The sequence below is a fragment of the Brassica napus genome, chromosome C3 (genome assembly GCF_020379485.1).
Source record: "Brassica napus cultivar Da-Ae chromosome C3, Da-Ae, whole genome shotgun sequence".
NCBI classification, from domain to species: Eukaryota; Viridiplantae; Streptophyta; class Magnoliopsida; order Brassicales; family Brassicaceae; genus Brassica; species Brassica napus.
The window spans coordinates 58,008,860-58,034,260 of record NC_063446.1 but is presented as its reverse complement, the minus strand read 5'-3'; the positions used below and the strand labels follow the sequence as shown (position 1 = coordinate 58,034,260).

General features: G+C 36.0%; 6 protein-coding genes across 8 annotated transcripts; 1 reads left to right on the top strand and 5 right to left on the bottom strand.

Moving 5' to 3' along the window:
* Positions 1-78: 78 nt before the first annotated feature.
* On the top strand, positions 79-1,270 carry LOC106375951 (60S ribosomal protein L18a-2-like). The gene is made up of 4 exons (XM_013815980.3): positions 79-248; positions 379-494; positions 588-651; positions 792-1,270. The coding sequence occupies exons 1-4, from the start codon at positions 234-236 to the stop codon at positions 1,131-1,133; spliced, it is 537 nt and encodes a 178-aa protein (XP_013671434.1). The 5' UTR covers positions 79-233; the 3' UTR covers positions 1,134-1,270.
* Positions 1,271-1,706: 436 nt separating this feature from the next.
* Positions 1,707-4,870, bottom strand: LOC106375958 (transcription factor bHLH144-like). The gene is made up of 4 exons (XM_013815987.3): positions 4,609-4,870; positions 3,905-4,077; positions 3,268-3,439; positions 1,707-3,081 (listed from the first exon to the last, which is right to left on the bottom strand). The coding sequence occupies exon 4, from the start codon at positions 2,701-2,703 to the stop codon at positions 1,960-1,962; it is 744 nt and encodes a 247-aa protein (XP_013671441.2). The 5' UTR covers positions 2,704-3,081; positions 3,268-3,439; positions 3,905-4,077; positions 4,609-4,870; the 3' UTR covers positions 1,707-1,959.
* Positions 4,871-13,179: 8,309 nt separating this feature from the next.
* On the bottom strand, positions 13,180-13,983 carry LOC106375960 (chlorophyll a-b binding protein 1, chloroplastic). The gene is given in 1 exon segment (NM_001315642.1): positions 13,180-13,983. A coding segment is annotated over 1 exon segment (804 nt).
* Positions 13,984-15,005: 1,022 nt separating this feature from the next.
* Positions 15,006-23,945, bottom strand: LOC106361607 (DNA-binding protein DDB_G0278111-like). Of its 3 annotated transcripts, XM_048750284.1 has the most exons (8): positions 23,936-23,945; positions 16,479-16,551; positions 16,041-16,106; positions 15,896-15,957; positions 15,753-15,817; positions 15,554-15,645; positions 15,391-15,462; positions 15,006-15,291 (listed from the first exon to the last, which is right to left on the bottom strand). In XM_048750284.1, exons 2-8 carry the CDS (start codon positions 16,479-16,481, stop codon positions 15,259-15,261), a joined length of 393 nt encoding a protein of 130 aa, XP_048606241.1. In that variant the 5' UTR covers positions 16,482-16,551; positions 23,936-23,945; the 3' UTR covers positions 15,006-15,258. The 3 variants fall into 3 exon arrangements, with proteins under 3 accessions (XP_048606241.1, XP_013656833.1, XP_013656834.1); XM_013801379.3 differs by lacking the exon at positions 23,936-23,945 and having other exon boundaries at positions 16,479-16,717; XM_013801380.3 differs by lacking the exon at positions 23,936-23,945 and having other exon boundaries at positions 15,896-15,954; positions 16,479-16,717.
* On the bottom strand, positions 16,770-19,834 carry LOC106375961. The gene is made up of 7 exons (XM_013815991.3): positions 19,690-19,834; positions 18,164-19,015; positions 17,991-18,082; positions 17,826-17,885; positions 17,669-17,738; positions 17,346-17,549; positions 16,770-17,275 (listed from the first exon to the last, which is right to left on the bottom strand). Exons 2-7 carry the CDS (start codon positions 18,974-18,976, stop codon positions 16,907-16,909), a joined length of 1,608 nt encoding a protein of 535 aa, XP_013671445.1. The 5' UTR covers positions 18,977-19,015; positions 19,690-19,834; the 3' UTR covers positions 16,770-16,906.
* On the bottom strand, positions 23,347-25,401 carry BNAC03G76030D (probable methyltransferase At1g29790). Its single transcript, XM_013801383.3, has 2 exons — positions 24,006-25,401; positions 23,347-23,616 (listed from the first exon to the last, which is right to left on the bottom strand). Exon 1 carries the CDS (start codon positions 25,146-25,148, stop codon positions 24,024-24,026), a length of 1,125 nt encoding a protein of 374 aa, XP_013656837.1. The 5' UTR covers positions 25,149-25,401; the 3' UTR covers positions 23,347-23,616; positions 24,006-24,023.

The window sequence follows — 25,401 nt, the reverse complement described above, 5'->3', positions numbered from 1 at the left end:
AAAAATATATATATATTCGTCTGTAGCAACAAAGAAGTTGAGGTCGTAACGAAATGAAAGTGGATAATAAAACTTTGAATCCGGGAAGCCCAATGGGCTTTAGATCGAATTTTAGGGTTTTATTATTTTGAATTTTAGGTGATTTTTATAAACGAGGAAGCATCTCTTTTGGAGTTTTTACTCATCGGCGGAGAGGTCTTTTCACGGCGTTGCTCCCTCTTCTCAGCACGGAAATGGGTGTTTTCAGGGTAAATAGATCGTGAAGTCTTGCTAGACTCGTTGTTTCTGATTTAGTGACTGATGTTCTTTATCAATGATCCGACAAATCTAATAGGAAAATTACCTTTTGTTGTGATCTCTGTTTCTCCGGTTTGCCAGTTTCACCAGTACCAGGTTGTGGGAAGAGCTCTCCCGACAGAGAAGGAGGTGCAGCCCAAGATTTACAGGATGAAGCTCTGGGCCACGAACGAGGTTCGTGCCATGTCCAAGTTCTGGTAAGTTAAAATTACCATTTTAACCTCCTTGATTCCTTAATAATCATTGGCTTGGGGTCTTTCTAACTATAAGTTGCAATCTTGGGGTTTTAGGTACTTCTTGAGGAAGCAGGTGAAGATTAAGAAGAGCAATGGCCAGATGCTTGCCATCAACGAGGTACACATCTATTTTTATATCTGATAATTAGTTAATGCTGTTTTACTGAATGGGAACTGTAGATTGTCGTGAGTGTCTGTGATTCAGTAATCAAATTTAACTTTAATTGATGTTCTGTTTCTTTCGTGTTTTGTGATAAGATCTTTGAGAAGAACCCGACCACGATCAAGAACTTTGGAATCTGGCTGAGGTACCAGAGCCGTACAGGTTACCACAACATGTACAAGGAGTTCCGTGACACTACTTTGAACGGAGCCGTGGAGCAGATGTACACCGAGATGGCGTCGAGGCACAGAGTCAGGTTCCCTTGCATTCAGATCATCAAGACAGCTACTGTCCCGGCCGCTTTGTGCAAGAGAGAGAGCACGAAGCAGTTCCACAATAGCAAGATCAAGTTCCCTTTGGTCTACAGGAAGGTTAGACCTCCCACCAGGAAGCTCAAGACTACCTACAAGGCCTCTAAGCCCAACTTGTTCATGTAGAGAAGCTCTCTTAGGGTATTGAAGTTTTATACTTTTGAGAGTTTTTTCCTTCTTTAATTTTGGGGCTTAGAATCTTGGAAGTATTATTATGGACTATGTTATTTTCTATACCGGATAATTTTTGTTTGTCGTTTTTAGTTGGCAGTGAGGCTTTAAAATATTATAATTTTCTTCTTTCTAATTAACTTAAAAAATCTGGCCATTTTCAAAATATTATATTAGTCACTAAAATCAAACGTGAAATTGTTTCTACGCAAACAGCATCAACCTTTTTTTTTAATATCAATCCTAAAGAAACTGAAGGTTCAGAGCTTGAAAAGCGTTTGTCATTCTCATGTAAAGGTCTAAACTGAATTTATTAACTGTAACACCTAAACCGAGCTCAATGTGAGTGATTCATAAAGCGAGATGAAAGCGAAGCTAAAGAAGAAAGGTTAATAAACAAACACACCATTATAGTTTTTGATTTATGATAATGAGCGTGACTTAAAGTAATTGGCCATTGAGCCGACAAGAAAAAGTAATGGCCCTTGCAATGTTTCAACATATGATGCAACTTGTAAAGCATCAGAAGACCAAATGTTTTTTTTTTAAATAAGATGCAAAATGCATAAAGTTACTAAGCAAATGACAAATGATTACAGTAAAAGTTCAAACGATACAAAACCAAACTCAAATCAAATCCACAAGTACAGCTTGTGCAAACACACACAAAAGAGAGAGAGATTCAACATACTATATATCATAAGATGATCTTAAGAGAGGAGAGAGCGGTCCAGATAGAGCCAGGACCGGTTTACTTGCCAAGAAACGGTCCAGATACCATTCAAGACTGGTTTGAGAAATGTCCAACGCCAAGTTTCTGAGCTTCAAGTTTAAGCGACTTGAGGTACTGAACAGCTTCATCAAGAACGGAAGCTGTATTCATCTCTTCACCTCCAGGGACAATCTTCCTCAACATTCCCATCATCTTCTTCATCTTCTTCTTCCTTCCTCCTTTCCCATCATTATTAGAACTACTAGCAGCACTTGCCGATGAACTCTGCTTCCTTCTCGAGCTGTTATACCCATAACTTGAGCAACAAGACTCAGCTGATGTATTCCCATAATCCCTTGAAGCGTTACGAGCCGTCCTGACCTCTCCTGAATCGCCACCATCCTCCTCCCCCTCATCATCCTCATCTGTGCTCAAGAGAGCATCAATCTCATTCGGATCTTCTTGGTAAGAAGAGGAGACTACTTCTTGGCCGCCATAGTTACCATAGACTTCTTGGCCATAGTTATAACCATAACTTCCCCCAGCATACTCGTTCTGAAACGTGGAAGCTAATCCGGAATTCACGAGCCTAGGTGTCAGGTCAGGATGGTACATGACTTGGCTGTGGTCATACGTCTGGTCGAAAATGACAAAGTTCTTTGGACAGACCGGAGAGGGTTGAAGTTCAACGCCGTGGAATGGTAACTTGGCACACGGTGGGAACAAATCATCAAAGGACGATGATGCATATGGGAAGTTCATGTTCCCATCACCCATTTCGTCAGAGAAGTGGGGATACTGATTGTTCTGCATTAGAGAAACCCGCGCAAAAGGGTATATAAAAGTGAAAAAAAAAACAAAGTCCTAAACCTTAAAGAACTACGAGCTGCTCGGTTACACAACGTTGACAACTGAACCAGATGCTAGAATCAACTTGTGGCCATGTTACTAAAGAGATATCACGATTTGTTCCAACCGAGCCCTTACCCCCCTCAAACCAGAAGCTTTCTCCACCCAAAGGAGTTTCAGATGTCAACACAGCTCTTTCAGAATTTTCCAAACACTTAATATCTCACAAAACCTTTTTTCGAAACCAAAAGTAGACAGCCGCCCAAAAGACCCCCCAAATTTTCGGAAACTGAAGAAACCAGACTACGTTACAGGCTTAAGCAACTGTCTGAAATATTCTGCCTGCAGAGATTAAAGACAAGCCAGGTCGAAACATAAGACACACTATTATTTATGCTTTAATAAATTAGACTATTAACCCAAAAACATGTATTAGATTGGTCACATATCGATGGTAAAATAATTCAAAGTTAGCTATAACCTTAATTTAACATTTTGAAAAGAGGTGTTACAAGTGTATATATGTACCTGTGAAACTTGAACGGATTGGTAATTAGCAATGAAACATGTAGTCATCATAAAGGTTCCTATTTCTTTCAATGCTCGGTTTCCCTTCTTGTTTCCAACAAAGCACATTCTCAAACTAAAACACGCACAACAACGACAATAAAGAGATACTCCGAAATTCCGGAAACAACGCCTGCAAAACAAGAAAAGGAAATGTTAATATAGTCTTAACAAAAAGCTGTATAAGTAAGGTGGCAATGAGAGATTATTAGTTTTCAACATGGCACCAAGGCAAGAAGACAATCTAAACTAGATCACCAAAAATATTATATGATGAAGGCCAGATGCTCAATCCATAGGCAAAACAAAAGAAACTACATTCTTAACGGTATATTAGCTTTTTAAGGGACACAAGAAAATGTAAACAAACAAGGTGGCCAACGCAAAAAAAGACAATCTAAAACTAGATTACAAACATATTATATTTGTTGTTTAACACAAAAGAAAACATATTTTATTTGTTAAACGTAAAAATAATCAGTTATATGATATGGCCAAATATGATTTACCCAGATGATATACAAAAGAAACTACAAGCTTTGTAGAATGCCATTGGTAATAGCAGACATAGACAAGAAGTGTGGCAGAAGCTACTCACCTGAAAGGTATGGAAATTTACAGAATCACGAGGAAAAAGACAACGAGACGAGTGCAAGTCCTGTTGAAAAACATGTAGAAGGATGTCCACGGCATCTTGATTCCTTCTCCTATACACTTCTGTTTTTCTTTTAGTGTATCAAACCCCCCCCTGTTCCTCTGCTCACACAAATACTGCAGAAACAAACAAAATTAGGACCAATAATACTATTCAAATATAATGAAGTTGAGAGGCGCTGAAACCGAGGCAAAGTCCAAAAAATATCTAATCAGAGACCAGAAACAGAGGAACTAGAACACAGAGAATGTTTCATTCATGATCCAGAACTATAAAAGGATACAACCTCAATAAACAGAGTACCATAAAGGTCCGTAACCAAAGACATTAACATCGGATCAAGAAGGGTTTTTTTCCCTTTGCTGAAAAAAGCTATACTGATCACCAAGCAAAAATCAGAACTCGAAAAAACAGAACAAGAAACAGAGTATTCACGTGATCATGATTGGTTTTATTCAGGAAACAATACTCAATTACAGATAAACTACACAGTAACAATTCAATACAAAAAGATCAAAATTCACTGGAGGAATGAATGAACATTTGAGAAAATAGAAAGTAATTAAAAAATACAAAATTTACTAGAAGATTAAGAAAGTCTAAGTCAAAAATTGCGGCGCTATGAAGAAGCAAAAAAAATCACATACCGTAATGAGTAAAGAAGATCAATAAAAAGGAATCCTTTCTGAGTAAAACTTAAAGCTTGATCAAGAACTGTGGGAAGAAGTTGCAGGAGGAGGAGGAGGAGAAGATCTAGAGAGAGAGAGATAAGATTGGCAAAGACAAAGGGGGGAGAGAGAGGGGGAAGAAATAGGAGGGAAGTGACAGAGAGCGTGGCCTTCTTTTTCTGGTGCGGTTTGTTTGTTGTTGTTTGGTCTGTCCATTTTCATTTTAATGACATTCATATGTGCTCCTATTGTTTAAAGTTTTAGCACGCTTTGTGTGCGTACTCTACTACTTGTTTCTTTTTTTTATTACAGCAAAAAGATGTTAAACTTTAGTGGATATTTTTTTGGAGATATCAATATTTGCACTCCTATTAATTTTGATTCATCCCAGATCAAATCTTGGACAAAATATGTCTTTTTACAAGTTATATGATAAATAAAATTAATGCAAAAAACAGTAGATAAAATCTTGGAGTATGACTACAGTAACTAAAATAATCTTTGATGGTTTATCAACAAAAGTGTTTCTGATATGTTGTTTTTTTTGTTTTTTTTATTTCTATCTAATTTTAATAAAAGAATTATTAGACTAAAGTATATTGCATTAATACATATCTTCAATTTACACCATCTTAAATATTTGTATATTCATCGCGATATTTTTGAAATAGAAAAACTTCTTGTAGAGATAAATATGTTTCAACGTATGTGTCCCATAATAAAATTCTTTTTAAAGTTAAAAAAATACATATCTTCAATAATTTATTAAAGATAACAAAGAGAAAAAAATAATTGGAGAGAGTTCAACGGTTTAAGAATCACTTATTTTGAACAAATATTTTAATGATTATATTTATAACAAAACTCTAATTGATTCTGTAATACGGATTACAAAATTAGCATGAATAGCGTATCCCATGTCTATCACAGTATCACTACGTAGATAGAAAATTTCGAATGGAAATTATAAGTTTTAAAGTGAAAAAAAAATAGTAACTAAAAAATTAAGTGATGTTTTTGATAAAATAAAAATAAATAGTGGAAAATAAAGGAGAGGAAGGGAGCACGCGTGAGAGGATGGACAGTAGAGAGTCAAACACGGGGAGTGTGAGCCGTTGGATGAAGCAATCTGAGTGGTTCCCGTTTAATGCGGGCATGATGGTGACCGTAGGATTGCGAGAGCACGCGTGAAAAGTTTCGTAGGTCCCCCACCAAACTCTTCTTCTTCTTTGTCAATTTTATTTAATTTTTGTGTGTGTTAAAATTATAATTATTAAAAAAAAAAATTCAAAGTGTGTGTAATAATCGACGACACCATGTACTCATCATCTCTTTGGGCTCTTGCCCCAACCCCATACTTCCACATTATACTTATTTCGAACCAAACCTCATGATTTCACTCTGAACATTTGAGCTGTAATTATAAGTACATAAAAATTGAGTGTCTGACTCAATGTTGGCATGCGGGTGGGTTATATTTTGTTCTCCACTAGTTTGATTTGATTGGTATCCACAACACAATCACACTGTTTCATAATCACTGTTTGCTTTGTTTACTAATCACGCGAAACAGTAAGCGCGAATAAATATTTGGTACAAAAGTAAACATGCGGCACTAAGTAAGTTAGTACTCACTACCTTGTACGCATATGAATCGTGTGGTTTAATTCAGATCATTATTTGGTGTATATTTTAGACTTCAAGGAAACGATGCCACATTTTTTTGAACTGAAATCAACCGACCCAATCATTTCTATCAAAAGAAAAATGGTTATACGGTACCATAACCATTGGTTGGCAATAAAATGGATACTTATAAATGTTGGGATTGTCTTTAGTATTGGCAGAAAGACAATTTAGTGATAAATGACTCCATTATTGAAGAAAGCTCTTAAAACATAGCATCGATGTGATCTTTTAATCCAGTTTCTAAAATAGTATTAGTATATAATCATATTTTAATACAATTTGATTATGCAGTTAAATTTTAATATTTTAAAATAATTGTATAATATGAATTGTATACGTGGAAATTAGTCTTTCAATTTTGTTCGATAGAATCAGTTTTTTTAGCGTACTTTTTTTTATTATTTTTTAGATGAGACACTGTTCGAGACCACCAATGATGGTGTTCATAGTGCTAATGAAGGTTCTTAAGTGCCGGTGAAACCCACTATAGTGCCGAGCATGATCTTGTAGTGTGTTTTGAACTTTTGAAAACCAAACCGGATCGTCTAGTCTTTTTTTTTTTTTTGTCACGAAACGGATTATATTAATCTAAATGTTAAACGAGATAAGACGATTACATCCGGAGGAAAATTCAACGGGAAGACGAAAACAGAAGGAAACTACAACAAAAAAAAACGATAGATGTGTTCAAGGAGTAAAATGACCCGTAGAGACACTTCACTTGACTCCATGAAACTGTTCTTGGAGAGAACAAATTATAGTTTGACCGTATATTTCATATTGTCAACAATGGTTTAAGGATATGATTTCCGTTGAGCGGCTACAATTGCTGACCGATACAATATAAACCCCGTCTCATGAAATTTAACTTAACATATCAAAATTCTAAACCAGATGTTTTTCTATTCTTACATATATTTAATATAGTATTTGGTGGTCTACCTATAGTAGAGATCAGTCTGTTTTTATATTCCAGCAGAAACATAAATGAAAAATTCGAATAAAACCTGTAAACGCTATGTACTGATCACTTCCAATATATGACAATCGAGAACTCTAGCAATTGTTTTGATGAAACCAAAACGACCTTAAGCCAAATTCTTTGACAATTTGTGTTTAGACACAAGCAAAAGCATGCTTGGTGATTAACATCATTCAATTTATTGTAATGTATAGCTGTTAGCATGTCGGAGCATCTCAGATGTAAAACTCCATTTTTTTGTCTTTTAAAATAGAGTAAAATAGAATATCAAATCAAAATGATCTAATTCTATTCACTCCATAATAGAGTAATGAACAAAAAAGTAGATTACTCCACTTATAGAAGTAAATCTTTCTTTTATTCTATTAGTGAAAAATAGATTAAAATTGGAGTATTTTTTTATTTTATATTCTATTTTATTATATTTTAAAGTAAAAAATAGAACAAAAGTTGGAGATGTCTTTACAATTTAGTATCATTCAAGTTATTGCAATTCACAACGGTGTGACAGTTAAAACTCGTACATCAATGATTTGTTTTAGTTGTCAATTTATATCAATCACACTTTTAACTACGGTAAAATGACCTAGAAAACAACACCCCAAGAATTAGTCCCAAAAATAACAACACTGAATTAACATCCTTCAACACTTGACAATCGAAGAATGCATCTCTGAAAAACAGAAATCATCTCTTTGTTTATGGGGCTTAAAAAGCCTAAACTTATTTACCAACGAGTTGTTGCCGTAGTGGTAAATGAGTGTCTAGTAGATATTCAACCACTCGGATTTAATTATTGTTGAAAATGACTATATACAATGTTTGAGATTCCGGCAAAAAAGTGAAACCATTTTTTAACGCCAAAAAGAAGCCTAAACTTACGATGATATTGGATACTGAGTAGTGAGCACGTATTAGTTGGATACAAGTACAACCACTATATATGGAACCATAACAATAACAAATTTCATATAGTGGTGCAATGCAACCTTAACATGCATAGCACGAGTTAATCGAAAGTTTTTCAATGATTTTAGTTGCTTTATTTAAAAATTTTAGGAAGATTCCATAGTTTTATATGTACTTTATATATGCATATTTATTTTACGTTATACTTCACAAACCATAAAAAATATAATATACTAGAGCATCTGCAATATACATCTTTATATTTTCCTCGAATATAGAAAACTCTATTATATAAGTGGTTTTACTCCGATGTATGCTTCTATAATAGATTTATTCTATTTATTTATAAAGAAATGCAATTTTGTTTTATATTTAGAGATGAAAATAATATTTATTTATATTTTTTTCCTAAAAATAAAAGAATTTTATTATAGAAACATACATTGAAACATATCTCTACAACAATTTTTCTATTTCGAAAATATCGAGATAAATATAGAAGTGTTTTTTTTTTAACGTCTGATTAATTATGCTATTACAACGATGAAAAATGTTACATAGACGATTCTACAGCCGACAATTCTACCATCATATGAGAATGAATATAGAAGTGTTTAAGATGGTTTAAATGAAGCTTGTCATTTTTTCTCCATCTAGGAGTTTTTTCTTTTTGAACTTAAACCACCTAATTAGATTTCAAACTTTATTAATATTAGTATATTTTAAGGTGAAGAAGATGATTTCAATGTTTACATTCTAACCATCATATCATCATACACAAATAAGTTGAAAGCTAAAGATATTATTTTCTAAATACACTCAATTAAGTTAATCAGATGACTCTATAGTAAATACTAGGTGGATAAGTTGATCTGGAGGATTACTTTGTAAAGTTTGCTAAAATATTAAATTACATTCTTGCAAGTTGACAGCCATAGGAATCAACTTTCAAATAAAAGCAGAGTTGATTAATCATATGGTCTAAACATGTATAATGTTTTGGTCCACCAAAACGTAACTATAAATGGATTCCACATTTACTAGCTAAGATCATAGGATCGTTTTGGACTATGGATGCAAAATGGTTGTATAACTAGATAAATGAAATAAGATAGAACTAGGATAAGACTTGCGCCTTGCGCAGGGTGATTTTATTTCTATATATTATCGATAATTTTTTTTATATATTTGATAATTTTATTTATATATATACAATATTTTTTGTTGTTATTATATAATTTCTTTCCGATGGATCAAATCAGTTTTTATTAAAAATGATGGAACAAAAGTATAATTAATACATCATGGGTTGATCGGATTGGACATTAAACAAATTATAACATAAAAACCTTATTTTTTCTCTCGAACACATTCTTGACAAAAGTGAACAGTATTGTTTTCACAGTTGAATTATTTTAACTTTTATCTTCCATATGGTTTTGAAAGCTTTCAAATCAACCATCGAATTGATACATGTCATTTTAATGTTTTTAGTCGTATACTTAAGGAAAACTTACATTTTTGTAATTTAAAGTCGTTTTAAAAAATTCAAAATATAACATATAAGAAAAATATAACATATAAGAAAAATATAACATATAAGGTGTCCTCATTTTTGTATTTTAAAGTCGTTTTTAAAAAATATAACATATATGGTTTCCTCATTTTTGTAATTTAAAGTCATTTTAAAAAATTCAAAATATAACATATAAGAAAAAAATTAATTTTTTTTATTATATGGTTAATGTGATTGTTTATTTTTTTAATAATATAAAATTAAACAAAATGAAGAAGGATGCAAAAATTGTTATCAAATCTTTATTATTCACAATCATTAATTGCCATATATATGTAAATCATATTAGGTAATTTCGTAGCTTTTATTTAGGGAAATAATACACACTTCTTATATTTTAGGTTAATATAATGTTCTCTAGTGGACATTAAACAAATTATGACATAAAAATCTTATTTTTTCCCTCTAACATATTCTTGAAAAAGTGAACAGTATTGTTTTCACAGTTGAATTATTTTCACTTTTATCTTACATATGGTTTTGAAAGCTTTCAAATCAACCATCGAACTGATACATGCCATTTTAATGTTTTTAGTCGTATACTTAAGGAAAACTTACATTTTTGTAATTTAAAATCGTTTTAAAAAATTCAAAATATAACATATAAGAAAAAATCTAACATATAAGAAAAATATAACATATAAGGTGTCCTCATTTTTGTTTTTTAAAGTCATTTTTTTTTAAAAAATATAACATATAAGGTTTCTTCATTTTTGTAATTTAAAGTCATTTTAAAAAATTGAAAATATAACGTATAAGAAAAAATCTAATTTTTTTTTGTTATATGGTTAATGTGGTTGTTTTTTTTAATAATATAAAATTAAACAAAAATGAAGAAGGATGCAAAAATTGTTATCAAATCGTTATTATTCATAATCATTAATTTTCATATATATGTAAATCATATTAGGTAATTCCGTAGCTTTTATTTAAGGAAATAATACACAATTCTTATATTTTAGGTTAATATAATGTTCTCTAGTGGACATTAAACAAATTATGACATAAAAACCTTATTTTTTCCCTCGAACACATTCTTGAAAAAAGTAAACAGTATTGTTTCCACAGTTAAATTATTTTGACTTTTATCTTCCATATGGTTTGAAAGCTTTCAAATCAACCATCGAATTGATACATGTCATTTTAATGTTTTTAGTCGTTTACGTAAATAAAACTTACATTTTTGTAATTTAAAGTCGTTTTAAAAATTTTCAAAATATAACATATAAGAAAATTCTAATATATAAGAAAAATATAACATATAAGGTATCCTCATTTTTGTATTTTAAAGTCGTTTAAAAAAAATATAACATATAAGGTTTCCTCATTTTTGTAATTTAAAGTCATTTTAAAAAATTCAAAATATAACATATAAGAAAAAATCTAATTTTTTTTATTATATGGTTAATGTGATTGTTTAATTTTTTTAATAATATAAATTTAAACAAAAATGAAGAAGGATGCAAAAATTGTTATCAAATCTTTATTATTCATAATCATTAATTGCCATATATATGTAAATCATATTAGGTAATTCCGTAGCTTTTATTTAAGGAAATAATACACACTTCTTATATTTTTGGTTAATATAATGTTCTCTAGTGTTATATAATTACGGACTAATGTGACTATTAGATTAAACTATACTTTATATTAGATGCTCTAGAATTCTTTGAAATGAAATTTAGAAGGCATTTGGAGTGTCACCTAAGCTTTGGGGTTTTTTTTAATTAATACAAAATTAAGTTTCTAATTTTTCAAATGCTTTCCAATTAATATATAGGGGATTATGCATTCTTCTATAGAAACCATATATCAGTAGAAGCATAAGAAATAAAGTTCCATTTGTTCCGCATGAAAGAAAGTTTTGGTTAATAATCTTTTTTTTTAAAAAAAAAAAATTGGTTAATAATCTTTGTTTATAAATTGATTCATTTTCTATATTCAGTATGAGTGGGTGGAACAAAACAAAAAGTGTCCTCTAAATTTTCATATTATCTAAAAATTTTCATCTTAAATCTACTATAGTTTCTATAGGTGCTCACCATTTTTACCTTAACTTGATGCATGATAAAAGATAGATGTGCGAGTTAATGTAAATTAGTATTTGAATCTAGATCTTATACTAACGGGCAGATAGTAACTAGTGATCGAGACATTATTGTCGAGAATGAAGAACTAGTTTTATTGCATATCAGTGTTATGGATGTGTTGGTTGTATTGATCAATTTGACTAGCTATGAATATACATTAGAATCATGCATGTTAGCTTCTGGATAACAACATGATTTGGAATTATGAATATTTGAAACTTTGGATCATATACTACATATATGGTATGAGTCATTACCAGGGTCCTTGTGGGAGTCTAAGTGACTCATTTTCTTTTCCACTCGATCGGATTGTAAAGGGAGAGGTAGTTTGACTTGAGAGTTTGTAGATGCAACGCCGTTTCCTGACGCGGTAAAAAAAACCAAACGGAGAAGAGGAGAGCAAATCCAGTTTGCTTGTTGATGAACTTGGTTCCATGTTGAAGAAAAAATGATTCCGTTACACTATGGGACAGAGAGATTATACAGTGGCTATTTAGGAGTGGAGCTCAAGTGTGAGATAGTTATGTGGGCGTGTTTACTACCAAAGACTGCGTCACATGGTCTCAAACATATTCTAAGTTTTTTATCTTCAAGCTTTTGTCCAAGTCATATATATATCCTCCCTTTCAGGTTAGATCCACAGGACTATTGGATCAGCTAACTCGTTAGCCATTCAAGGGAAAGAGACGAGGTGGTGGGATTCGGTTTGGTGAAATGGAAAGGGACTCATTGCTTTGCTTGCTCATAAAGCTTCCTATCTATTACACGACAGGCTCCTCACCTCTTTAGATCACCACATTGAAGGTGTTTGTTTGTTGTGTGGAAGCTTTGTAACTTCCTCGGACGTGAACGTTCAATAGAAGAAGCTGATTCAAGAGATTGGAAGGTAGGACTCCAAAGAAGATGACTTGCGATTCTTGCAAGACAAGCAAAAGGATAGAAACTGCGGCAAATGTCATATGTGTTCAGGTACTTAGCTGCAGTATTGGCGTCAATGAATATTAATTAAGCAACATTTGATTAATTCAATAGCATTAGTTAGCATTTGCTCAAGTCATGTGGTGACATAGTTCAATCAAATTGTTCAGTTTTGTAGAAATAACTTTTGCAGTTGAATGATAACAAAAAAACATAAATCCATTTCCATTTAGTTCTACGACACAGTTGATAAGACAAAGAGTTATTGGATTAATGGTAAATCATACAAATACTTGCAAATTTTACATCTAAACAACATCTCTTTCTCCTCTTACACTCGCACAAGAAGCAAATACTGAAGCAAATTACAGATAAAACATCGCTCACTTTCCGGGAACGAAGTTGGTAGCAAAGGCCCATGCATTGTTGTTAACTGGATCAGCCAAATGGTCAGCAAGATTCTCCAAAGGTCCCTTACCAGTGACAATAGCTTGAACAAAGAATCCAAACATAGAGAACATAGCCAATCTTCCGTTCTTGATCTCCTTCACCTTCAACTCCGCGAAGGCCTCTGGGTCAGTAGCCAAACCCAACGGGTCAAAGCTGCCACCTGGGTAAAGCAAGTCCTCGGCCTCTCCCAACGGCCCATCTCCTGCGACTCTGTAACCTTCAACGGCTCCCATCAAGATCACTTGAGTAGCCCAAATAGCCAAGATGCTCTGAGCGTGAACCAAGCTAGGGTTTCCCAAGTAATCAAGTCCTCCTTCGCTGAAGATCTGCGAACCGGCCTTGAACCAAACCGCCTCTCCGAACTTGACTCCGTTCCTGGCCAACAGCTCCGGGAAGACGCAGCCTAGGGCTCCGAGCATGGCCCACCTGCAGTGGATAACTTCTAGCTCACGGTTCCTCGCGAACGTCTCGGGATCGGCTGAGAGACCTGCGGTGTCCCATCCGTAGTCTCCGGGGAACTCTCCGGTAAGGTAGCTCGGTGGCTCGCCGGAGAATGGGCCCAAGTACTTGACTCTCTCGGATCCGTACCATGGGCTGCCTGATGGGCCCTTTGGCTTGGCTACGGTCTTCCTCATTGTCACACGGCCGCTTCCAAGGACTTCTGATGCTGCTGGGGAAAGCTTGACGGCCTTTCCGGCGAAGGCAGGGGAGGAGAGAGCCATTGTTGAGGCGGCCATTGCGGTTGAGTGCTGAGCGAAATAAAACGTTTATTGGTTGTTGTTTATGAGCCAAGAGATGGGTGGTTTGGGTTAGATGAGGCTTTTCTGTATTTATAATGCAACGTCGAAGTAATGTCTTATCTTAGAATATCGACCTATAGTGTTTCTATTGGCTCTTGACATATCTTTTGGTGCTTAGATTTTTTTTTTGTCTGCTTACGTGGTAGTAGTGGTCCTTACTCAACTCACGGCTGATTTGTGTGTTTAAGATATCTTGTAAGTTTTCAAGCATCCACTCATGAAATGACATGTGTAAGATTCGATGATCTCTCAATCCTTTAAAAATAAGAACACTTGGCTAGAGATAGATGAATAAAAAGTAGATAAAACTTGAAAAAAATATAAGAATGGTAATTGAGTTTTTAACATATTTATAAAGTATCTTAACTTATGCAGAAATGTACTCATACCTTTTTTTTTTTGTAATTGAAATGTAATCATACTTCAACCTAAAACATTATACTCGCAAAAGAAATTATAACATCATCAAAACCAAAGTTGAGCATAAGAAGAAGAAAACAATGAATACTATATCTTTTATTCATTAGCAGCTTTCTCATGTTAATGTATCAGTGTCAGCATATACATTGGAGTCCAGATAATGGTTTTAAAGCCCCGATCATGGTCATGGACTCAGTATCAACATGTCTCTCAAAGTGGAATTTGGTTGTAGATTAAAGTGATCTCCGAGTGAAAAACTAGTCTCATTTCTTAGTTGAGACCAGACTAATTAAATTCTCCTTGTAACTCAAGTTTGTATTCCACAATGAATGATGAATCGAATCAATTGATAATTGATCATGTTTAACTGATATTTTGAGGGCGATTTAGTATATCAATAAACAACGATATACAACAGTAGTAATACACTATCATTCATCCATTTTTGTTATTTTGGAAACTTATTATGTGGAGAAATGAAACAATGGGTGGAGAATTATGATTGTTTAAGCATGAACTCCACGAAAATTATATACATGTAAAGAGAACAAAGAAACTTGAAATTAAGTTTGGAGTTCTTGGAGTATTGGTCAAGGAAATAAAGATAAAATGCAGAGTTTCAGTTTCAGATTACTTTTATGATCTCATCCCAATCACTTGGAAGATCATCAAGATTCCCTCATAATAAACATATTTCACAGTGACATTTTAAGTACATCTTAGTGAACTCACCAACTCAACAGTGAGATCTCCACAGATATACAAAAGCATAGCATAGTCTTCTCCTTCTTCCTAATCGTCGTCCACCCCACGACGCCTCTGGATCTGTAAACGCATCCAAGATAAAACTTAACACTCAATGGTATTTTGACGGTTAAGATAAGAGCAAGAGCTTTGTGCTTATCGTAGCTTGTGTGTACATACCGTGACTTTTGTCTGTTTGGTTGTCTGGCTGTTTATCTGTTCCAGCAGCGTTATAAGTCGCTCCTCAGAAACCTGTGAAGAAAAAAAAACAAATAAGAGTATTTCAATAACCGAGTAGAAACCTTGTGATAAGAATTAAGAAGTGAATGGATTGGATTCTTACCTTCTCAACAATCTGTCCCATTTGAGCAGCCCTCAAAATAACATCCTCTACACCTCTAGCTTTCTCAGGTTTCACCAGGGCAATTCGAGCAACTATAGAAACAAAACAAGAAGAATAAGAGATATGTTAACATATAGATATACAGTCACAAGGGAACTAGACTGAACTCAAAAGCATTTTAGATGGGATTGGGACTTACTTCTCTCTCGGGCTTGGGAAGACAAGATTTGACTAAGCATCATTTGTCTACGTTCATCAGCTTCCCTAAACATATATGTTCCAATCAGAGAACAGGTGTTAGCTCAAAACCCAATTTGTTTTCAACTAGAAAAAGATACAAACCTTTTAGCATCTTCCTGTGCTCTCTCTTGATCTGGATTCTGCTGACTCCCCTGCTTCCCCTGCTTTTGGTTTGGTTGACAATAAGCCACCACAAAGTGCAATTCTTTTTCTTTTGAAAAAAAAAAGGTTAATTAAAAGGACTTACAGTGCCATGCTGAGCCATGAGCTCTTGCATTCTCCTCTGTCGAATAGCTTCTAGTTCAGGATCAGCCTTCACACAAGGCAACAAAAGAGAGGCAAGAATTTATACACATAAACTGACAAAGTTTTTAACTTTCGAACTTGGGCTAACATGACAGAAAGCTATGATTGCTCAAAACTAATCTATATAGCATTATTGGTTCAAATCCTGAATAACACCACAATCACAAAGTTTCAATCTTTCTCCGTGACAAAAAGATTCAATCTCATCCAAAGGAACCAACTTTCAATCAAGCACAGAACAAATCATTCACGGTCAAGTTCTACGAATGAGATCGAAGATAAATTTCCCTAAACCATAACAAAAACTCAGACTTGTCCAAAGATAAAACGAAAGAAAATTGAAAAGGAGCCTAGCAGATTCGAGATAAAAGATTCTCACCATTGGAGCAGTCTTCTTCTCTTTCCCTCTGGATGCCAAATCTGTTTTGCGCCTCAAGTCCAACACAGATCAGCTCCAAAAGGGAATCAAATACAGCTTTTCTATGACGCGCTTCATCGTTTTTATATATATATTCTCCCCCTTGTGTTTTATAGTTCTTACAAATACAACCGGAAACTTTTATTTTTTACATTTACCCCCTCAACTCAAATCTCTTTGGAGACCCCCAAAGTTAAAATCATGCAATAGCTACAAACAGAGATCTGAGTAGTAGTAGTAGTAGTAGTAATCTTTGGCTAAAAATATGTCGGCATGTAGATGTTCTCTCAATGATTTAGACTTGTTTCTCTGTCTTTTTATGAATGAAACAAGACAAGATGTGACAGTTGATACGTATTAAAACAAAGAGAAACGATTGAAGTTTGTTTTTACTGGATGAGAATATAGTTAGCATCAAAAATATCTCCAGCGGTGGGAGAGAGGTTGTTTCTCCTGACTTGCGCGTGTGTCTCTGCTTCGTGTTGAAATATCTTCACCACGTCTTGCAGCTCCAGCTTCCTCACCTCTACTTGTTCTTCCGTGATGGGCTTTTTCAGCCCCAAGTACACCAAGCCAACCGCAATGAGAACAGCTCCGATGATGATCATTAGCAGTGTGAACAGACCAAAGGCATAAGGAGTGTTCTGTGCGCCGGGGATGCCATCCACGTTGATCCCAAACAATCCCACGATTATTGTAAGTACAAGACCGCATCCTCCAAAGACGGCTAAGTTATGGCTCACTCTCAGACTTTTGTCCTGAGATTTACAAATCAGCAGCCAAAGCTAATGAGATGGTTAAGTTTTATTTTGTTAAGGAAGGACAAACCTGTAACCAAGCGCGGACACTGCTTTGCATGACATCTTGAATTGTAAATAAACGTCCACGGACTGCTTCTTGTTCCTCCAGCATTTCCCTTGTGTTTTTCCTCAAACCTTCCAACAATTGGCGAGCTACGTTTCCCCTCAGGTGCTGGACTAGCTCAAAGATTATCTCCTCTCTTGCGTGTAGTGACCACTTCACTCTGATGACCTGTCATGAGAAAACAAAGACTTTCACATTCCTAGCCACAGTTCGGTTCGGTTTCACAACAGAAAGGCCTTTCAAACACAAGATCGGTCGTCTTCCATTTAACTGAAACTGAGGCTTACCTGTCTTGATAATTTTCTTATCTCTTGATTGAGAATGATACTGAAGAGATTTACATCCTCATGGTTTCTCCTAACAACAAGAAAAAATCATCTCTATTAGTTAAAACATGAATATCGTTAACTACCCCAAACAAAAGAATATGTATCTTGTAAGAACCTGTTCATAAACTTCAGTTCAATTTCATCTGCTGCACCAAATATGGATTTACGGAACAGCCTATAGTATCATCAATCAAAGACAACAAAAAGATCCTATTAGATAAGATACTCAAGTCATCTTGGTCCCAGTAACGCTAAACCAAAAAAAAAAAAATGTTCCCACCTATCATCCCATCGAGAAAGACGGCAAGCCAAGTGTGCTATTACTTCATGAACCGTTCTTGGCACATTATAACCTCCTGCATAAAGCAGCTCCTATCCATTTTGCATGCATGTGTTATATTAAGTGTAAAGAATCTTATGAAGTATAATAATTTTGACAGCTTATGAACGAACCTCTACTTCAGTGACACCTAGCACATTGGTGCTTGATACATTCCCTTTCACGTGCATCACAGTCACCAAGAAGTTCTTAGCTTGCCAAGACCGAAAAACAACGGGAACATCATCCTCACTGATCACAGGATCACCAACCGATTGCCCCAACAGCTCAAACAACAAACCTCCAGCTACCCTAACCGGAACCTCGTATAGAAGGTGTCTCATCCGTTCGCTTATCAGCTTACTCTCATCCCTCAGCGCAAGACTAATCGCAGGATGCAACCACGTAGCGTTCCTGAGCCACGCCTCGACGGAAGAGTGTCCAGCAGCCATATGGCACCACCACGTGGGACCACCTGGTCGTTCCCAATAAGGAGCCGCTAAGTCTGTGACGGGGACATCCTCTTCATCGTCTATCAGCTCCAAACTAGGCCACTCCGCGTTCACTTGCACCGTTTGAACTAGCTCGGATATTCTAGCCCAGCCGATAGGCACCCAGCGGCTTCCCTCGTATCTCTCGGCTTGTGCTGCTGGAAGCACGTGGTCATCTATGAAATTCAAGGAAGATGCTGACCTTGACCTTGGAACATCGGCTGCAGACGAATCAACAAAAGGGTTGTGGTTAAGCTCGGAGTGAGTAGTAACTCTGGTGTGTCCATCTTCTTGCTTCAAGTGAACATGCTTTTTGGCTCCTCGGATGAACTCAAAGGCGCAGATAAGCCCATCGGTCCAAAGATCACTCTTGGGGACGCCTGAATGGTTTTTACTCTCAGGCTTCTTGGTGTTACTCTCTTGTGAGCCTGAGTGTTTGTCCCCATTTTCTCCCATGGTTATTCAATAGAGAAAAACACTAGCAAGCTCCACTGCCTGCATCAAGAACAAGGGAGTGAAAATCATGCGCATCAGCACCAATGTTCTTTCCCAAAAAGATGAAAACTTTGGATGTAGTTTTAACACAAAGGGAGTATCACTGGCTAACGAGTAGCTTCAACTAAGAGCGAAAAGACCACAAGAAAACAGGAAACAAGAGCTGAATCACAGAGCTCAAACTGCAACTTATTACAAATAATAACTTCTATGTGTAACACACAGTTCCATTTTTAAATCTAAAAGACATAAACTTGAGAAGTTTCTTAGGATCAATGTTTTTTACCAGAGGGATTTAAACATGCACTTGGTCTCTTAACACATATGACAAATCTAAGAGAACCAAAGCTCATAGAATGATACAAAGATCTGAACATGGGAAAACAAATTCTTGAGGAGAGAAAAAAAAGAGTCCTTTTCGTCCAAACGAACCGCAACAACAACATCAAAACTGCAAATTATAGCTTCCAATACTATAAATTACATGCAAGTAACAAATTTACTTCAACACAGCGTCAATTACAAAACTGTAGGGTCAATGAATCTATAAGAAAATCAATTCAATGCAAACTCTTTAACTTGGGGGCATAATCTCGAAGAAGAAGTGCTCACAGCCCTAAAACAATTCGAGTTCCCTACAGAGAAAGTTGGAATAAAACGGAAGAAAATCTCACCATACAATCACTTGTCTCTGCTGTCAGATGCCAAATCCAACACTGAGAGTTAATAAAAATGAAGAGGAATCTTCAAGAATTTGCTTTAAAGTTTAAAACTTTCCAGGAAACAAAAAAAATAAGTGCTTTAAAAACCAAATTCAATAGTAGCTTTTCAGAAACACGATTTTACACATTGGCCCCGTAGGTTTTAACTTATTACAACATTAACCGTTAACTTATGATTATACATTAGTATATGTTATTACTAATTAGTAATTACAGATGTACATTCGATATTTGATCAGATTTTCTTATGTTACTAAATGGCTAAGTCTTTTCAACATTTTGTTGGTACTTTTTGATGTATGTGAACATCCAGTTGAACCAAAAAATGATATCACAAACCTCTGTTTTACTAGAAAAGTCTTTTTATCTTCTTCTCGAAAAAATAAAAATTTAAAAAATAAAAAATAAAATCTTCTTCTCATCTCCATTTGTTAGATAAGTCTGTGGTGAATTAAGGGAAAGATCAGGGCCGGTGGAAACAAGCGGTGCGACCGCCCAGAACCTAAATCTGTGTTTCTCCGGATAATAATAATTAGGAGTCTAAATTTTTTTATAAATCTATATTTTTATATATAAAAGATTATAAATATAATAATTAAAATTGAAAAGAGTCCAAAATTATTTGATATATATATAATTTTATTTTCATTACAAAATATACAAAATATCACTTATTAAAATTTTAAAATATTATCTGCATATAAATTTTAGAAGGTAAAAAAAAAAAATTTGTCATAGGACCCCTAATAGTATTGAGCCAGCCATGGTAAAGATGATGACGAGCAAGAAAAAAACATGTTTCCAACGACCCGTCACTTTTTCCATTGTGTGTTACCTTGATGGAAAGATAAAAGTTACATCATCAGATTCAGCTAAAGTAGTTTTCTGCTTTCCCGCACGAAACTATAACTTTTTCTGGTTATGTTGTGTCTCTTGATGGTTTAAAGTCCTGGAGATTGTTGCTATCATTTCCATCTTGCTGCACTTATAAAAAACAACCAAAAAGTGTGTGCCATGCAAACACTAAGGATCAGCGTCCCATGACTGAACAGAGTGCTCAAGAACTACTTCAAAAGGTATTATAATATTTTGCAACTTATCACTAATGGCAGGTAAAGCTTGTTGTATGCTTACTCCTGAATTATTCCTTTCACACAGGTTGCTGGATGGGATATGGCTATTGGCTAATGACAATGGTACATTAAAGCTGCATCCGTCATGGTTAGTGAAAAGTTTTACAAAAGGACTAGGCTTCTTCAATCGCGTAGCTAAAATCGCTGAATGGGAAGGTATATATATAATCAGCAACTCATCACACATTCTCTGTGACCCTTTTGAAAAAAGATTTGGAAAAAGAAAAAAGAGATAGCGTGAGGACAGTATATGTTTACTATTACAGGTCATCATCACCCAGATTTGCTTCTGGTAGGCTGGAATAATGTGAAGATCGATGTATGGACACATGCCATAGGTGAGAATCATGGTCTGTGGTTGTTGATATAAAGATATGAAATCTGATTAAGTGCCTGAAAACGTCTTTCAATATCTTTCTGATCGCTGATCATACTTTTGGTATACTTTAAAGTGGCGAATAAGTTGATATCTGATTCTCCTGCAACAGGTGGTTTGACCGAGAATGACTTCATTTGCTGCTCAGATCAACTAGCTAGAAATGGAAGATCTTCTAAGAAAGAAGAAAGTTTTAAGTCTATATTTTAATCCTCGTAGACTTAAAACTCTTATATATTTGGTACCAAACTTTTGTACATAGATTTAAATTCTTATATTTGATAGTCAACTTTTGTAAGTAGTTAATTTACCCCATATAGTTCAATGATTGGGGCGTGAATGAATTTGTTTGGATTTGTATACAGTACATATTAGGTGAACGGAGAGTGCGAACTCATCTTATTTGAGCATTTGCTCGCTGAAAAGTGCTCACATGTGACGCAAGACACAGTAACAAGACTTGAAAGGTAAGCAAGTCACTATAGGATTCAGGTTCATGTTTAGGCTTAGGCCAGGGTCTTGTTGGCTTGGCTAGAGAGTATGGCTAGGGATGTTAATATGGGCTCAACGTGACAGGGTTAGCCCTAACCCTGCAAACCCATTTGTAACCCTAACCCTCATTTTTTAAACAGGGTTTAAATAGGGTTGGCCCTAATAGGACCAGGGTTTAAATTCTAACCCTTTTATTTTGATTCACACAACTATTATACAATATTTAATAATGTTTTTCATCAAAAAAAACTTAAAGTAGAGTTTTCTCGCCAAAAACTGAACAACGAAATTTTCCGTCGAAACCGCAAAATCGAGTTTTCAACTAAAACAACAAAATCGAGTTTTCCTTCCAAAAACGCAAAATCGAGTTTTTCGTCAAAACTTCGAAATCGAGTTTTCCCGCCAAAAAATCAAAATCGAGTTTTTCGCCAAAACCTCAAAATCGAATTTTCCCGTGAAAACGTAAAATTAAATTAAGTTTTTTGGAAAACCCGTAAAACTCAATTTCACGGTTTTGGCGGGAAAACTCGATTTGCCGGTTTTGTAGGGAAAACTCGATATTGCGGTTTTAGTTTTGGCGGAAAAACTCGATTTTGCGGTTTCAGCGGAAAAACTCGATTTTGCAGTTTTGGCGGGAAAACCTGATTTGTCGGTTTCGGCGGAAAACTCGTTTTTGCTGTTTCGGCGGGAAAACACGATTTTGTAGTTTTTGGCGGGAAAACTCGATTTGCCGGTTTCGGCGGAAAAACTCGATTTGCCGGTTTCGGCGGAAAAACTCGATTTGCCGGTTTCGGCGGAAAAACTCGTTTTTGTGGTTTTGGCGGGAAAACTCGATTTTGCGGTTTTGGCGGGAAAACTCGATTTTGCGGTTTTGGCGGAAAAACTAGATTTTACGGTTTCTGCGGGAAAACCCGATTTGCCGGTTTCGGCGGAAAACTTGATTTTGCTGTTTTGGCGGGAAAACGCGATTTTACAGTTTTGGCGGGAAAACTTGATTTGCCGGTTTTGACAGGAAAACTCGATTTTGCGGTTTTTGCTGTTTTTGCGGGAAAACTCGATTTTGCGGTTTTGGCGGGAAAACTTGATTTTGTGGTTTTGGTGGAAAACTCAAATTAGGTTTTGGCGGAAAAAAGCACAATTTTTTTTTGACGGAAAAATTTTATTCTTAGTTGTGGAGCAAAAACTCGATTTTGCGATTTTGGGAGGAAAACTTTTGATTTTGATGCTCAACAAATTGGAGGAAAGAATCATATGATATCTTAATTTTTCTAGTTTTATCTTTAAAATTTAAGAACAAAAATAAATGAAATATTTTTTTCAATTAAATGAGTTAACCCTGGTACCAGCCCTAACCCTTGATTATAATAGGGTCAAAATAGGGTTGGGTTAAAATAGGGTTGGGCTTATAATAAACAAAAGAGGGCTGAGCCCTAACCCTGTAGTTAACATCCCTAAGTATGGCCAAGAAGAAGTATATACGTTCTTAGCACTTTAAAACGTCATGAAAATTTATTAAACAGCTTTCAGGAGATTGAACTCAATCCGCAAAATTCTTAAAATCATTCTAATATCTGCAACTGCAGTCTGCCGTGGACAAAGAACACCATCTTACAAATAATATGAATGCATATATAAGTTGACAGAAGGAATTCATAAATTATGTATAACTTGATCAGTCCCTCTAACAACAATAGATTCAGAAACTTGGCATTAAAATGACTACTTGTTTTGCAGAAATTAACACATTGTTGCTTCTGTGCTTACAGCTGGAAAAAGCTTCATATCTATAATTGTTCCAAGAATCTTGTTTCCCAAATCTTCAACAACAGTAAGCTGTTTGCTACAAACATACACGTTCTGAGACTCGACGAAAGTGCCCTGCATAACAACCCACAGCTTTGGATCAGACTTGAAACCAGAAACAGAGAAACACCGTTTAGAAGCAAGCAGGTAAATGGCTAAGAGCAGTTTCACTTATTGTGACAATACACAAACCGGTCGCTAAGAAATTCCTTTTCTGATTGAGACACTTCAGAAAAATGCTACAGAATCTAAGGCTATATAACTTCTTGATTGCTACAATTTCTTTGATTGAATGTCTCAAACTTCTTGTAGAACCTAAGTAGAATCTCGCATCCCTTGTTTGGAAGTAAACTAAAGACAAAGTCCCAACATAAGATGCACTGTTCTAAGCAACAAAAGCACACATCAACATACTTATTGCCACTTTATGCATACTTGAACATAGTACAAAACATCTAATGTACCTCAGAAAAGATTGTTCATCATCTTGCAACAGGTTTCTGAAGCAAAGCCGTCAAGAAAACTTCACCATGCTTCGAATCCACCTTATTCGCCACCGCCCATTTCACCTTCTTGTATCCCAACTTCCCGATCATCGGCCCATACACATTCTCAAGATCAACCTTCTTGCTAAAGAACCGATCCAACCAAAGATAACCACCACCTCTCAAAACCCGGTCCAAATCAAACAAGAAAAACTCCATAACCGTAACCGGAATCCACCGGTTCACAGCCCTCCCACACCGAACCAAATCCACCACGCCGTCAAAAACCGGAAGCCGCTGCTGGAGAGGCACGTGAAGCGGCACGAGCCCCCTCAGCGCCACCGCCTCGCTGTACGGCGCGTTGAAGTTCATCGTCGTGGTCACGACGGTGACGTTGCGCGCCTTCATCGCCGCCGCGAAGGATCCCGTCCCACCGCCGACGTCGATCCCGAGGCGGAGGACGGAGTTTGCAGATTTAGCGATCTGGAGGAGCTGCGTGATCGGGAGATCGAGCTCGGACTTGTACGCGGAGAACTGAGATTTGGACTTCTCGGCGGAGAGGTCGAAGCCTGCGCCGGGGAACTTCACCGCCAAGCAATCGAACGTCTTGCAGGATGAGTAGTAAGACCAGATAACATGAGAATCAGGCTTTGAATCTGTAACCCTTGGCGTGCGGGAGAAGCAACGGCGGCGAGGGAGAGGGTGGCAGCCGCGGAGGATGAGCTTCTCGGCGAGATCGGCGTCGGAGGGGCAGAGAGAGAAAGGAGTGTAGTTCATGTACTCGTGGAGCAGGTCGGGGTAGTTGTGGCAAGCGGAAGCTATGGGGGAGAGCTTGGAGTAGAGGAGGAGATCTTTCGGCGGCGCGGAGGAGGAGGAGACGGTGGAGGAGGCGGTTGAAGTCGATTTGTCTGGACTGTGGTTTGTGAGGTGGTTGATGGCGGCGCGGATCGTGTGAAGCTGACGGAGGAGGTGGTCGGGGACTGTGGGGACGGAGGAGGGGGAGAATTTGGCGGCGGACTGGAAGAAGTTGGTGGTGGAGGAGAGGTGGTAGAGGGAGAGGATGTTGGTAGCTACCATGGCTACTAGTAGAAATAGATTCAAGCTCATAGTGAATCCTGCCATTGTTTGTAGCTCCCTCAAGAGCTTCTCCTATATCGGATCTAAGTTCTTTAATCTCTGTTTCGTTACTCAGAGATTCTTGATTCTTTTTTTGTGAGAGAGAACCTGATTCTTGGGCTTTAATGGTGTCTTAAAGCCAAGAGTACCGAGTCTTTTTTTTGGCCTTAAGATTATCTGGAGTTAGTGACACTGTAAGATAAGCTTTTTGAGCTAGGAGACCGACCTTGAAGTCAAATCTGGTGGAGTAGTAGATACA